Source organism: Nothoprocta perdicaria, unplaced genomic scaffold, assembly GCF_003342845.1.
Source record: "Nothoprocta perdicaria isolate Ctin4 unplaced genomic scaffold, notPer1 scaffold_196, whole genome shotgun sequence".
Taxonomy (NCBI): domain Eukaryota; kingdom Metazoa; phylum Chordata; class Aves; order Tinamiformes; family Tinamidae; genus Nothoprocta; species Nothoprocta perdicaria.
Window position 1 is genome coordinate 545,320 of NW_020455160.1, and position 15,485 is coordinate 560,804.

At 44.9% G+C, this 15,485-nt stretch overlaps 1 protein-coding gene across 3 annotated transcripts in view; it reads left to right on the forward strand.

Annotated features, from left to right (window-relative positions):
* The window catches only part of NCOA6 (nuclear receptor coactivator 6), a 36,406-nt gene extending 21,407 nt beyond the window's left edge, over positions 1-14,999 (forward strand). For 2 of the 3 annotated variants that reach the window (XM_026037288.1, XM_026037290.1), the window contains 6 exons: positions 1,149-1,270; positions 2,215-5,211; positions 7,130-7,198; positions 8,685-8,721; positions 11,272-11,420; positions 14,466-14,999. In XM_026037288.1, the coding sequence (XP_025893073.1) occupies positions 1,149-1,270; positions 2,215-5,211; positions 7,130-7,198; positions 8,685-8,721; positions 11,272-11,420; positions 14,466-14,512 (3,421 nt within the window). In that variant the 3' untranslated portion in view covers positions 14,513-14,999. The remainder of the gene's footprint in view (positions 1-1,148; positions 1,271-2,214; positions 5,212-7,129; positions 7,199-8,684; positions 8,722-11,271; positions 11,421-14,465) is intronic. The other variant, XM_026037289.1, reaches the window with a different exon arrangement.
* The last annotated feature ends 486 nt before the right edge of the window (positions 15,000-15,485 follow it).

A 15,485-nucleotide genomic window follows, 5' to 3' on the forward strand; every position in this document is an offset into this window, starting at 1 on the left:
GCACAGCTCCTAGCAGGGCCTCGGGCCGCGCGCGGTCGTTCTGGGCTCACCCTCTGCCGAGGGGGCCTCTTTCCCTTCCCGTGTCCTGGTCCGTGTTCCCGGCCCTTCCCTGGGCTGCGGGGGTGCAGGCCCTTCAGGCCAGGGCTTTGTGAACGCTGTGCAGATGTCTGGAGAGACCTGAACGGGCCCACGCGTCTCTGCATCAGCTGTGCAGGTGCCAGAGCTGGCTCTTGCCCTCGATCACGATTAAAAAAAGATGTCTCTAACTTTATATACTCAGAATTTTTGCTATGATAAATTTTCTCTCGGTATTTCTGTGCAATTTTGGCCCTTTAATTTTATTTTGGAGCTTTTATTACATTGACCTCCCAACAGCATCAGTAGATTCATGTAACTGGTGACAGCCAAGGTTTTTCTTTCTTCATCTCACATTATCCTGTATGGTAACGACCAATATTGATAGCTATATAAAAATATTAAAATGTGGAGAGCTTGTCCTGATGGAATGGACGTACAGGCCGCTCAGTCTGAACGAGCCTGAACGGTCCCGTAGGACTTCCCGAAGCCCCAATCCCGGCGCCTCGGCAGGCCGCTTCCCTCTGCGCTCTGCCAGGTAACCTGCAGCGTCTCGCATCCCCGCACGGTTTTGCAGGGACTCTAGTACAGAACTGATTCTGAGAGCTCTCGAGCTCTGGGTGCTCTGCCCGAAGACATGGAGCTGCCGTAAACGTACAGTTCTGTGCATCTACCAACCACGTCATCCTCACAGATGTCGTGATGGTATTAGTGGGATGCCTATTTAGATTAAAAAATATTTATGCATTCATATATAATGTATATAAATATACACACACAGAGATGTATATGTAGTCTTTGGTGTATACGTTATAGTTAAGGTAGAGGCAAAGAAGAATGTGTTTAGAATGAGCAGGTCACCAGGCAAGCTGGTTCTTTTTGAGTAGCGCTTAAGGCACAGGAGGGGCCGTGGGCAGAGCCGAGCTGGGTCCCTGTCCTGTTCTGGTCACAGTGACAGACTTGGAGGTCTCTGGCAAGTGGTAAAAACTTGGGTATTTGAGTACTGAATTTTGGAGCAAAATTGAAACTTTCATGTTAGTGTTGTATCTTAATTGCAATTATTTTTCTTCCAGTTCTTCAGAACCACGTCCAGCTGGCTTGGAGGAGAATGATCAGTCTTCAATGTCTGGAGACCAGGGAATTAATCTAGATAATACAGGCCCCAAAATTCCAGATTTTGCAAGTAGACCACCAGGTAGTAAGGTTTTTAAGTGGATTATTTGAATGTAATAATGATAAAGCTTTTGCTGACGTTTAACGGTGCTTGTGTGTGTGTTCTTACCATTGCAAACCACAGCTTTCTATTCCTCCTAATTGGTGCCACTGCTTAAGTGCATTCCTTGAATTAACTCAAAATGAGTTAATGTGCGAGATGTGTGGCCACATCTCTTGTAGGCCATATCCTAACTAGTAATCATGTTGAATATGGTAGATGCTTTTATGGATTACGTAACAGATGCAAATACCTGTATTTCTAGCTGTAGCCTTGAAATTCTGAGCATTAGCCAGTAGTTTATTGTTTAAAATTAAGAAATAGAAGTTACCGTTGGAAAAGACCCAATTATTCTTCTTATGTAGAGAGGATTAAGTCCAAAGTCCCAAAAGATGTTTCAGGGTTTTATCCATGAGTGGTTCTTACCACCATTTTACTTTTCCTTTTTAGCCTCCTAACAGGAGATTCTTCCTTGCATGGATCTGTAACAGACTCGTTCCTGCCTGTCCCACGGTTATTTTAAAATTTCAAAATTTTAAGTTTGTTTTGGGGATAATTAATCAACAAAAGTTCAAAAGTGCACTTATGAGTAAAAACCCAAGCCTGTAAAAAGTTGCCGAGCCTTTTATCAGGTGGCATAAATTCAAGCTAATAGCCAGTAGCTGACTGGATAAATTAGAGCTCATCAATTAAATGCCTTGCAAGCCATTCATACATTAAATGAAAATATTATTAAGAATTAAGTAAAGTCCTTGTCCTTGTTCATAAAAACCTCTTTCACTGAAGTGGCTCATGCGTTACATGAGCTGGTTCCTGGCTGCACGCTGTCCGAGCGTGATAATTTCTTGCAGAAATTCTGCTTTTGTGTGTGTGTGTGTGTGTTTATTTACTTATTTGTGGGCTGAATGTATCGTCCTCTCTTTCAGGCTATCCTTCTCAGCCAGTGGAACAAAGGCAGCTGCAGCAGATGCCGCCTCAGCTTATGCCACATACGCAGCAGCCCCAGCAGCAGCAACAGCAGCAGCCGCCGCAGCCAGCACCACAGCAGGCACAGGCAGCACCACAGACGCCGCAGCAGCAGCAGCAGATGATGATGATGCTTATGATGCAGCAGGACCCCAAGTCGGTCCGGCTTCCCATCCCCCAGGGAGTGCACCCACCCAGGGGGCCTCTAAATCCAGACGTTCAACGAATGCCCATGCAGCAGAGCGCTAACATGTCAGTAATGGTTAACTTGCAAGGTCCTGGGTCGGTGCCTCCATCTCCTGATAAGCAGAGGATTTCCTTGCCAGGCAATCCTTCTCTGGGCAATAATGCAAGAAAAGTGGTTTATCAAGATAATGTACAGAATCCTTCCAGCTCACCTCTGGGAGAGGTCTCATCAGTATCCACCCTTCCAGAAGGAGGTGGAGCTGAAGGCCCACCAGCATCAGGCGCCCAGAATAACTTGACATCTCATTTAGTAGTTTCACAAAACCAATTAATGATGACTGGACCCAAACCGGGACCATCCCCACTTTCAGCTGGCCAAGGTGCGAGTCCTCAGCAGCAATCTAATTCACTGCCAGGCACTCTGACACACCATTTTCCAAATGTTGCCACCCCATCACAAACTTCAAGGCCCAAAACCCCAAACAGAGCAAGTCCAAGGCCATACTATCCTCAGACTCCTAATAACCGTCCACCTAGCACAGAGCCTTCAGAAATAAGCTTGTCTCCAGAAAGACTCAATGCTTCTATAGCGGGTCTTTTTCCTCCCCAGATTAATATTCCTTTACCTCCCAGGCCTAATCTCAATCGAGGATTTGATCAGCAGGGTCTTAATCCGACTACTTTGAAAGCCATTGGGCAAGCCCCATCAAATCTCACAGTTAATAATCAGCCTAGTTTTGCTTCTCCACAAGCACACAAATTGGAAAGCGTGGTTCTTAATTCGGGAAAGCAAACCAACGCCGGCGGAACCAAGAGAGCAAGTCCAAGCAATAGCCGAAGGTCCAGTCCTGGCTCCAGCAGGAAAACTACACCGAGCCCTGGCAGACAGAACTCAAAAGCAGCAAAGCTAACCTTGACAACTCAGCAGAATCCACCTCTCTTGCAGAACATGGAATTACAAAGAAATATGATGGTTGGCCCCTCTTCTTTGCCCACTCCTGTGACTACAAGTTTTCAAAATAACAACATGCCAGCTAATCAGAGTCCTGCAATTTCTGTTCCTGTTACGACTGGCATTTCTGAGGACAGTAAAGAGAGCCTTAATGTTCCTCAAGACAACGAGTGTCAAACTGCACAGGGGGCCCCAGGAAACAAGGACCCGCCCAGTATTGAACTGAAAGGCATCCCTACCCCAGAGATAAAAATGTTGGTTCCAGAAGAGCAGTCAAAAAAAGATGGACAGTCCTTGGACCCTGGTAAGCTTCCAGCCTTGGAGGAAAGCAAACCCCTGGTATCTCCAGCTATGAGAGAGGCCCCAACTTCTTTAAGTCAACTTCTTGATAATTCTGGAGCTCCTAATGTAACCATTAAGCCCCCTGGGCTGACGAGTCTTGAAGTGGCACCAGTAGCTCCTCCTGGGGAGGAGCTCAAGAAGATAGCTGTCATTCCCCCGCTGCAAGACTCCTCCTCCGGCAAAGAGCCTTCTAGTTCACTCAGTTTGCCTCAGAGTAATGAGTCTAGTTCAAATCCCGGGCACCAGGAGTTGGGAGAGCTAAACTCAAATGTTACACAGAACGTTCCTCCAGTCGTGCAGCGGCCTGTCGGCTCATCTTCGATTTCTGCTTCTTTACCACCCAACCAAATAACAGTTTTTGTAACTTCAAACCCTATTACATCTTCTGCTAATACATCCACACCGCTGCCATCTCACTTGCAACCCACATTGGTATCTACGGTTGTCACAATGCCCAACGTAGGAACCAAAGTTATGGTTTCTGAGGGACAGTCATCAGCAGTTCAGTCTAACGCCCGGACACAGTTTATTACGCCTGTTTTTATAAACTCATCATCAATAATTCAGGTTATGAAGGGCTCTCAGCCAAGCACAATTCCAGCAGCCCCAATGACTTCTAACTCCAGTCTGATGCCTCAGTCTGTGGCAGTTGTTGGTCCTTTGCATATACCACAGAACATAAAGTTCTCGCCTGGGCCTGCTCCTCCTAGCACATCGTCTAGCAGTCCTGTTTCTACCATCCCCACGAGCAGGCCGCTGGTTCTTAATCCAATGGTGCCTCCCGTCCAGCTGCCTTCTCCTGCTACAACTTCTTCAAACGTTCCTTCCCACCTCCCAGCTCAACAGGTCAAAGACTTTAGCCCAGAGGAGGCTTCTTCTCAAAGCGGTGGGACAAGTGACCAGGGTTCTGTTACAGCGACACAGTCTGGACCTGGTGTTTCACCTATCCTCACAAGCAGTCCAGGATCCGGGAACAGACGAAGTCCTGTCTCATCGAGTAAAGGAAAGGGAAAAGTAGACAAGATTGGCCAGCTCTTACTGACTAAAGCATGCAAAAAAGTCACGGGCTCCCTTGAGAAAGGAGAAGAACAGTATGCTTTGGATGGAGAGGCAGAAGGGCAGGGACTCGAAATGTCAGTCCCAAGTAGTTTGGGAGTGGAGCAATCACCAGCAGAACCAGACAATAAAACTGTGACACCTCCAGCACCCAGTCTTACAAAACAGAGCACTTCTGGGCCTGGCAACGTGAGTGTTAGCTCTGCTGCCGCCGTTCCTGCCGCGGGCTCTCCAGGCTTAGCAGCAAACACTCCTCCTGCAAACGTGCTCTCGGTTGCGACCACTCCAGGAGTCCCAGAAACGGCACCTGCAGCAGCAAGTACCAATGGGAATAACCATGGCAGTTTGCCAGCTGAGCAGGCTGGGATGGGTTTGGCGGAGGACAAACCAGGAGCCCATCAGGAACTGCTCCAAAATACAGGTATGTCCACTGCTCCCCTGCTTATATGGAAGGAGTGAGATTGCTTGCTTCAACTTCTAATGTGCTTTGGTTTTTTCCCCATAAGCATAATAGAACATGGATGCTTAGAACTAACGTCTGCTATTTGGTTTTATTTCTGGTATCTGAGTGATAAAAGGTCTTGAATTTCACTAAAATTCACATTTTTTATCTTGTTTTTCATATACTACTTAAATATGAGATATTTGATGTGAACATAAATGCAGTAGCTTGCAGCAGCTTGCAGCAGCTTTACAGAACTGTTAAAACTAAGGAGAAAATCTGGTTATATGAACAGCAACAAAAGCAATGCTTGGGGCTCCTTCTAAGCTGACAAGTGTATTTTTTTTTCCTGCTTCAGTCTTGCAGCGAGTGTTTTCAGGTTGTTTTTGTTTGTAACTTACTGAAATATATCGACTTCATTAAGATATGGTGAGTGAGTCACACCACGAGGTTCCATCTTCCAGTAATGTTGGCCCTTCAGGGAAGTGGCCAACGTGTTGCTAGCCTGCAGCAAGAGAGAAAACCAAACCCCTTCGGTCTGGGGAAAAAATCAACTGCTCATTTCAGAGAAACACCTGAAAATGCAACTATGAGTATGTTGCATCTGATTGCATAAAATAATTTCATCTCTGACTTTTCTCCTTTACTGTTTTGACTGAAAAATCTGGACAGACTTTATTTGTGCCATCTCTGCCACTTCTTTGTGCAGTTTGGTGATCTCCTGAAAATGGTATGGGAATAAGCCAGGAGTACTGAGCAAACTACCACAGTATCCCTTGGGCTCCATATCTGGAGCTTACACGTGCGCGTTTTAAATCATCGCCCGCAAGTGTCCGCGGCATTGAGAACTTCAGCGTGATTTCTCACTGTGGCTCTAGATGTATCCCTGAGCAGTTTGTCATTGGAAAATGGAAATACTTGAGCTTCACGGAGGCAATTGTGTTTTATAGGAATAAAAAGCTGTTGAGAGGCGCAACCTGACATCAGGCTGCAAGGCTTGAAGAGCCAACAGTGCTAAGAGGTGGCAGAGCAGCTGCTGCCGCACGGGTGAACGCGCCCGGAGCAGCGGGCACGCGGGGCAGGGCACAGGCAAGCAGCGTGAGCCGGCGCGGCGCCCGGCGCGGCCGCCTCTTCTCACCTCTGCAGCGAGCTTTTCTTTCCACGATGGAAAATTCTGGTTGCGAATCAACAGTTTGTACTTTCTCCTTGGATTCTGGAGTTACAATCAGCTCCTGAAAGAGGAAAGCGTTAGAAACGTCGCCACAGTTGTCCAAGTGGATGTTCTTGACCTAAACAAGAACGTCTCACTTCTCTTCCTTGTTTGTGTGCTTCCAACGGTCGTGACCACATGTGAAGGAAGACTGTCTAACAAGAACTGTTATTTCCAGCTTAATTTTAACTTGGCAATCTGAGAAATGTTAAGTCATGGCATCTTATTGCCAAGGGACTTCCTGGAAGGCTCTGGAGCGTATTTTGCACTCATGCAACTTAATTGAAAGGCTCAGGGTATTGATCCGTTAGCAAAGATGCTGTTTTCCCTCAAAGCTTCTGTTGAAATGAGTGTTAAGCTGATAGAGTTGCTAAACCCCTTAGTTTCTAGGCCTTTAATTGCTAGGTTTAATGATAAGCTGACGCCTTTAGAAATCTTTTTTAGGGTATTTAATGACATCCCTTATTCTTGATTGGGAAAACATACTTGGGGTGGAGATGCAAAAGACTGTATATATAATTTACTTGGAGAAGTTGGTGGGGGGAGAGCAGAGGGTGGGTTGAAAATATGAATGCAAAATGTATAAATGTTAAGATGCACCATTTTGTAGAAACAGTCCAATCAGTCAACAACACTTTCTTGCGACTCCCCTTGCAAATAATGCTTTTTCCTCTGCTTTTGTTCTAGCCTCCGCTCAACATTTAGCCCAGAAAAAAAGTTCAGTTACAACAGCAGAAAGTACTGTTCAAAGAACAGGTAAATCATACTTTGGAAAAGCCGAATGTAGGTGAACTTAACTCGCTGTGTTTGTACCTGGTAGTGCATTGCTTAATGATTGTTAAATGCTTTTAATGATCATTAAAATGCTTGGTAGTTTGTGGTTTGTTTTTTCTGTCTTTTTGTGGGGATGGTATTTTTCTTGTTAGGTACAGAGTGTGTTAAAGTTTCCTGAACCTAGTTGGAGATTTAGTGCAGAAATCAATAATGTAAAAGAAAAAATTACCAAGGTAGTGTTTAAATATTTGTCCATGAACTTGAAAATTGTTCAAAATCCAAAAAAAAAGAACTCTTTTTTGATATTCTGTGTTTGAGTTTTAAGGTTCAATTTGCAGCAGGTTGGATATTCTTTGGGTTGATCAAATTTTGGTAAGGGGAAAAAATTGTTGTATGTTTCTCAGTCTTTTTGTTACTGAAAATGAATCCTGTTTCTTCCAGTTAGAGATACTTACACTTGCAGTAAAGCACCTGATATTCCATGAATATAAATCTAAGAGATTGGCCTTCAAAGGACTGGTCTGTAAGGGGACTTTTTACTCTTTTTACAACTTTGTTCATGGCACACATTATAGAAAAAAATACTAAGGGCTTTGTCTTAAAATGTTTTTTGCATCACTGTTCAAAGGTCACAAGATATTTATTAAATAAGGAGGATTACAGAACAGATCGATTATATATCACGATAAGCCCTAACTCGGTAGCAGTTTGTCAGAGGGGACGTTGTGTTTAGGTGTAGGTGCTCCCATCTCACAGAGCATATGGTGAGAGCAGAAGGACTGATTTAAAAAAAAAAAAACAACAAAAAAAAACCACGTTATCCTGTATGATAGAAAATGAAGTTGTTTTGTATGGCAAAGATTCAAAAAGAAACCTGGTGTGTACCTAACCAAAGGAGAGGTGGGAGGGAGCTAAAGAGGAGGAAGAAGGTAGATCACAGACCGCCGTCCACGTAACCTCCTGAGAAATTGTCCAGTTCAGCCAGGTACAGCTGGGCTTCAAGCAAGAGCCTCCATCTCCCCCTTCATGCAGATTCCTTGGAAGGTGTTGCTGTGGGAGACCATTGGATTAAACGTCTAAGCAGAATTTCACCTAAAACTTCTAGTCTGGGTGTATTGCTTAATATTTAAAGCTAACAAAACCTGGAATCTTGTAGGGAGCGAATTGACCAAATTAGGGATTAAGGGAGTGGGCAGAGCCCTTACCAGCCAGCTCCTCTCTAGTTTTCTTCTGCAGGGGTTTTTTTGCCAACCCTTTTCCATCTCGGCGGGTGCAGGCCATAGTGTGCGAGAACCCGGCGCTGAAGGCGATGGGTCCTTTCCTAACTTCAGCTCAGTCACTCTGCAAGTAGTAACAGATGAGGAGTTTATTCTTCAGACCTAGTGTAGAGCAAGAATTGTGTGAGATGGTCATGCCAGCGTGTATGTACTTCCACAGCAGACTTACAAATTATCTTTTTCTCTTGTAGAACTTGAAACAAATGCTCCAGGAGTTGCTGGTCAAAGGTAAGGAGATTGTAAAGATTCAGAATAGATAGGATGTTCGTGGGAGGAAGTCCTTCTCGCTCTATTCCGTTTGCACAACTTGCAAAAGACCCTTTTGCCCCTTCTTTTTGTTTGCTTTCCTTCCTGCTACGGAATTGGGTTCCTCGATTGTTTCAAAATATTGCTGAAATGCAGAATTTAAGGTAACTTTGTTCTTAATCTGTCATCTTGCTTTGGGCAGTATTTCCTCATATCCCTTTAGGCCCAAGCGTTGCACATTCCGGAAGAGTCTTGATGGTTCCAGCATTAGGCATTTTCTGAAATGCCAAACCAAAAATACAAACCCCTCAAATGCCACAGATTTGCTGTCTTGTGAATTTTTGCTTTCTGGAACTAGGTCTTTCTAAAGGTTGTTGCTCTCACGGTGTTACCTGCCCTGCTTTCTGTTTTCACCAGGCCTCCTCCATGCTTGCTTGTTTGCTCTGTTGTAAAACTTAATAGGAAAGCCTTCCAGAAACTTGGTCTTGTCCTCGTGAAGACATGCAAAAATCTAAGAAATATCAAATGGTTATGTCCTGTCCAAAAGAAAATAATTTCCAAAATCTGCTTCTGTTGTATCCTAAAAACAGTGAAGCTCTTCAGGCAGCTGTGAGGCCTGTTCAGGATTTCTGATAGTGGTACTAGCCCAGCTGGCCCTGGTTTTGATGCTTTCCTAATCAGAGTGCAATAATTCCATCACCAGGACACATAATGTCATTGACTCCATCAGTTCATTGGGAACTAAGGCAGTGGTTTGGGTTTTTTTAAGGGAATTTAGTGGTTACTGTCTTAGATTGGGAATGACTCTGAACTGACTACTTAAAAATATTTAACTTTAGCTGGGCCGAGTTCTTCCAGTTGTTGTTTCTGTTTGATGGGGTCTGTCACGAGCACTTTTCCTTCGTTAATGTTATCAGAGATAAGCTGAACTTTCCCATTACTCTCTTTTTTTTTTCCTTTTTTCTTTTTCTCCTCAGAGGAAGGGTGGATTTTTCTTGTTTTCTAAAAAGCTTAAGGCGAGCCACTTGGCAGATGAGAAGATTTTTCCAAATTGTTACCTCGCATACATTTTGCAAACTCATTGAACACATCAAATTAGCCCAAGTGCCTTCAGTTTGGGTTTTTTTTCTGAGCTGATATTTGGTGATTTCTGGTCACCACTGGAAAAGGAGGAAAACTTTCAGGCAAATTACAAATCTGATGCCGTCTGAGATTTAGGAAATACTCAGCAGATGCTTTGAGCTTCTAGAGTTAAATGTATATATAATACAATTTACAAACCTTAGAGGAGCTCCGCAATGTGCACAGTACTGTTTTCATTTAGGCCAACTTGAATTCCTTCCTACAAAAGGAGAGAAGTGTTGTGTTAGTTCCTATGAAACAATCCGCTTTTATGGACTAATCATTTAGCTGCTTTTTACCTGAACCTCGGACAATCGGAGTGCTTCCCTCTATTCATTTCCTCCTTGGTTCCTTGCTGGCCCTCTCTTTTTTTGTACTCACCTTCCTTACGCTGACCAACTGTTTTATTTCAGATAGCTGGTATTTAAACTTACAGGCTTATATAGTGGTTTCTTTCCTCTTAAAGTAGGACTTCCGAAAACATGATCCAGTAATAGGGCCCCTGTAGTTCACAGCTCTGTTTTGGCGTTTTCGATCAGTTCTCTAATTAAGACTGTCTTCCTTTCAGTCTTGCCAGTGATTGCCCATGACACAGGGCATGGCATGAGTTTTCTTTCTCCTTTTTATTTGGTTCATCAGTTACCTTGAACTCACAGGGGGTAAGGTCAGCTTAATCTTCAGGAACTGTTTATCAGCAGAAATCATCTGGTGTTAATGCATTAAGGAGAAGACACCTCAGTCTCAGGGTGATTTTACAAAACTGATAGTAATAAAATACAGGAGGAACTCATTATAAATGTCACACTTCATATATTGCCTCAGTAACGAGGAGCGTGGATTTCTACACTACCTAAAATTATTTTTTATGATGGAAGTATACTTTAAAGACCATTTTAAATCGACCTTAAGCTTTTTAATATGCTAAGAAGTCACGTACCTCAGAGAAGTGAGCCTTTCCAGTAGGAGCAGAGATGGCATGCTCACCTGAGAGTGCATAATTCCTCCTTATGTTCATCTGCAAATTCAACGCCGTATTCCCATTTCATAGCAGTTTCTAATGTACCTTATTTGCTTTTCCTAGACTTCAGTAATGGTGGCACCTGTGGAAAACAGAGCTGACAATTTATAATGCATCTAATTTCTTGGTCTTCTAATGTTGAAAATATTCTCTTTGAGGACTTCTCAATTCTGTATCCTCTGATAATTTTTACTAGAAATGGACTATTCTCTGGCTTACTCAGGTCATTCTTCATCTGGTAAAACTTCCAGTATCTCTAGCATTTCATATCTTCAGTGCTAATAGTCCGGAACTGGTACCTGTGTCGGTCCATCCTCCAGCTTGTCTGAGTTGCATAGGAAAACGTAATTCTTCTTACACTTCATCAGAAATATTTTGTCCCACTTTATTAGTAATGAGACAAAAGAGAATTGTGAAAAGTCTAAAACTCCAAGTAGAAGAAATTCAAGGACAGAGGATTCTGCAGCTTCACAAGAAACTGTAGAGAACGGACAGCGCAAGAGGTCCTCCCGACCAGCATCCGCATCCAGCACGGCAAAAGGTAACACGCACAGCCACCCTTTCTGTGGAGAGGGCGGGAAGTGAAGCCCTTCCCCGGGTACAGCCCTCTCCACAGCCGCCTCGTAGCTATGCTTATCAGTAGCGTGTGCTTTTAACCCTCCTTTCAATGAGTTAGACACAGGTTGGTGTTAAAATCTACCTTGATCTCTATTGGCAGTGAATTTTGTTGTATGCATTTTCCATAGTTAAACTTAGGGGATTTTTCTGCAGTACTAATTAACGCAGCATTTGGACATCTTGCCTAGCTGAAGCAAAATGCTCTTGGCAGAAATGTGTGGACGTTAAAAGGTCTGTCCCGAAGCCAACAGTGATAGTTTCTTTTCCTGAAACTGGAAAGACATGAGAGAAATGGGGGAGCCCTGCTTGGCGCACGGTCAGTGTCTGCAGAGCGGGCGCTCCCGCGCGGCGCGCTTGGCAAGGCCGCGCGGGTGACGCCCGGCGAGCGCAGGCTGTCAGCACACACGTCCTCAGCCCTTCTTTCCAGGAACGTACAAAACCCTGAAGCTCCGGTTCGGAGCCCGCGGCATGGGCAGTTGCTGATGTGCCTTATTCCTCTGCGGGCGACAGCCCGTGGCAAAGGCAGCGCTGTGCCGGGCGCGCGCTCGCGGCCGCGCTGCAGGGTCCTCAGGGCCATTTCGCGTTTCTGAAGCTGTGGGAGCTCCCAGTGCCTCAGGGTCAGAGAAGTTCTGATGGACAAAAAGCGGTGTGAGAGGGTAGAGAGACCGTCAAGAGGAAACATTTGACCAAAATGTAGCGACATCATACAGAGCAATGAGGTATTAATGTTATTCTAAAAAGTTGAGTTGAATTCAGCAACCATATTCGATACTGAAGATGCTAAAGTTTGGTGGTAAGAATATTTGCACTTGAAGAGTTTCAGAGAAGACTTCCAGTGACACCTGATTGTGTCCCCAAAGGGGCTGATGTGTTCTGCAGTTTAGTGGCTGCTGAATTTAATTAAATTTGCTCTTTGTGGCAGGATCGTGCAAAATAATCTAACCCTGTATTGTAAAAAATAATTTATCTTTCATGGTTGTGAAGAAAATTTTGAAAATGTGAACAAAATGTAAAATTGGTCCAGTAACAGCATCTCAAGCTTGAGGCAGCCCGGAGCAGTGGGTCTGAAAAGCGGGACCAGCCCCATGTGTTGTAATGAGTAAACCTAAAGATGACAACCAGTGGCATGTCAAAACCTGAACATGTGGGAACATTGAAATACGTTAAATAATAGCAGGATTAATTTAGACTTTTTTTTTTTGTACCGACTATCATCCATTTACCTCTGTAAGTAAAATCGTTGCTTTTAAGTTGTGTCCGAAACTGCCACAGTTTCCAAGGGTCTGGCTTGAAAACAATCCTGCGTACCAGGGCTTACCAGGTAGTACCTGGGCTTTGATTTTTCTCCTCTCCTTGTAAACAACTGCCTACTTCAAAGCCATAGAGAAAGGATCAAAACAGGACTCCGCTCTGCGAGAGCTTGTGCGAGGACGTGTAAAGGGTTTGCCACTCGTGCCTATGCTGCTTTGCATTGGTTATGAAAGCTTAGGAGAGCAAATGTGGTTGTCTGCTGCTGGCCTTCGCCGAGGTGTCTCGGGTGCATGTGCAGGTACGTTGGCTGTGTCCCTGGACAGTCATTAGGTGATGTTTGAGAATGCAGGTTGGAGGAAGAGCCTGTCTGAAACAGAGGCTGGCAGAGGCCAGCAGCAGGAGCGGCGCCCTGAGGAGCCGGGGTACGGCAGGGCGCCAAGGGTGGGCGCCTCGGCCCTCCCTGCCCGGCAGCTGGGATCACGGGAGAGGGAAGAGCATGGAACGGGAGCCAGCCCCGCTCCCCCGTTTGCGGGTCTGGAGTGGGAGCAGGGGCAGGATGACGCTCGGGAGGGTCCCGGGGCTCCGGAGCCGAGGGGCTGCCACAGCTTGCTGGGATGCTGAGCGTGCGCGAACGGTGCAGCCAGCGCTGCCGGCGACCCACGTGTCCCGCAGGGAAAGGTGGACTCCTCCGACTGCTGCGTCCTCTCTGTCGAGGTGTTTTACTTCTGCAAACCGGTGCTCTCTTGGTGTTTTCGCTCAAGTGAAAACACTCCAAGTGTTTTCACTTTACCTTTCCAACAAGGGCTGTTGCAGTATTTACTGTAGCTTTGGATTTGTTAAATTTTGAAGTGTTTTTAATATAGCATTTAATAGGCATAGAGCTGTACCATTGCTTTCCTAGTTCTAAAAGTGTTATTGCAAAAATGTTCCTTTTTCTTTGGGATTCTAGAACACGCAGCTCTATCAGCTTTCAGCAAATACTGTAAAGAGCCAAAGATGCATTGCCAGAGCATAAAACCGTGTTCTGTAAAAAGGATGCAAATGTGCTTAGTCCTTGCTCGTTTCCCTTTCTTTTTGCTCTGAAATGGAGACTTAGTGCCTTGGTAAGTGCACTGGAAATGTCATCTGCTCTCCCTGGAGCTTCTGTAAGTGCTTCTGGTTGTGCTGCACTGCTGGAATAGGATGGATCCTCCTGCATAGGCTGTTTTTCTGTGAATCATAATGGCCACTGAAGAGACTTGTTTTCCAAATGACCCGACTTTCTGAGGACTCTCCTCTTGTGCGGCAGGCTCCAGAATATCTTTCTAAGGTTTCCTCTAACATCCTCTCCGAGTGCTGCGCTTGGATCCAGTTTATGTAGCTGTTTCCAAAGCTGTTCCTGGTGTTTCTTGGAGGCGTCTGTCTGTGTTACAGCCGAGCGAGTGGTGGCATGTGGGCAACTAAAGTATGGTTAAAAAACGAAAAAAAAAAATCTGACTTTGGTTTCTAAGGCCTTTGATAGTGGGATTTCAGAAACGCTCACCTCACAACACTGAAATTGTGCCCTGTGTTTGGAGGAGAAGCTAGTGGGAGTTTTGTTGTGCTGCTGCCGCCGCTCGAGGCCGCGGGGCCGCTCGGTGCCGCTCGGCGCGGCGCGGTCGCTGCCCGTGCCGCGGCGCACGAGCGCGGGCGCCGCTGCCACGGGGCACCCATGCTCTCTCTCTTCTCTCAATTTCAGAAACGAGTGCCAGTGCAATGCAGTCAAAACGAAGAAAATCCAAGTAAATTACTGCATGGAAACATGAAACTTGTAAATGAGTGTGAATTTACCGATAGCAATTTTGAGCTGTGATTTTTCTTTTTTTTTTTTTAAATAAAATTCTGTACAGTAAGTCATTTTAATATTGTACTGTTCCCAATAAATGATTTTTTCTAAAAAAAGAAAAAATAGCTATTAAAAACCAGGTTCTTGTAAAAACCTTCTGGATTTACAAAGTGAAGTCCAGTGTTAGCACATTAGGTTAATGTGTTTTTAAAGAAATGGGAGGGGAGGGGCAGACAATTGTAAATTTATTTGTTTCCACTTTTCATAAACAAATTAGAATACAGGGTTGTCATTTTTAGGTATTAAAATAATGTATTGTGCTGTTGTTTAAGTACTGTATGTGAATAGCAGTAAGAGGGTTATAAACAAACCCAATCTTGTTTGGAAATGTAAATAATTTTATTATATAGTAGATCTGATGTATTTGTTGTAGAAATGGACCAGTGGGAAAAAAAAATAAATTTAAGGGTTTGTATAATGTGGAATCCCTAATGCTCTAAATAAATGTTATTGTCCTATAATTTGGGTCGTAGTATTATTATTATTATTATTATTATTAGCAACAGCATCGTTCCAAACAGGAAGCTCCGATGGATTATTTAGAGCTCCAGGCCTCCAAGCTCCTTATATGGAGCTTCGGAAAGGAATTTGTTTAACCGCAACTGAATGAACTAATGCAGCTGCTCTCACTCAGCAAGGCAAGACAGCGCGGCCGCCCTCGGCCCCGGCCCTGCTCCGTGCCCACGTAGGGAGGCTCCGCAGGTGAAGCAGGAGCGGCCCCGCGTGCACGGCTGCTCGGGGCGGCCCCTCGCCCACGTGCGCTGGCGCTGCGGCGCGGGCAGCCCTCTGCTAGGGCAGCAGTGGAGACACCGGGCTCGCTGCAGTGCTACCTGCTTTGGGCACAAACACATACCTTTTTACTTAGTTTATTCT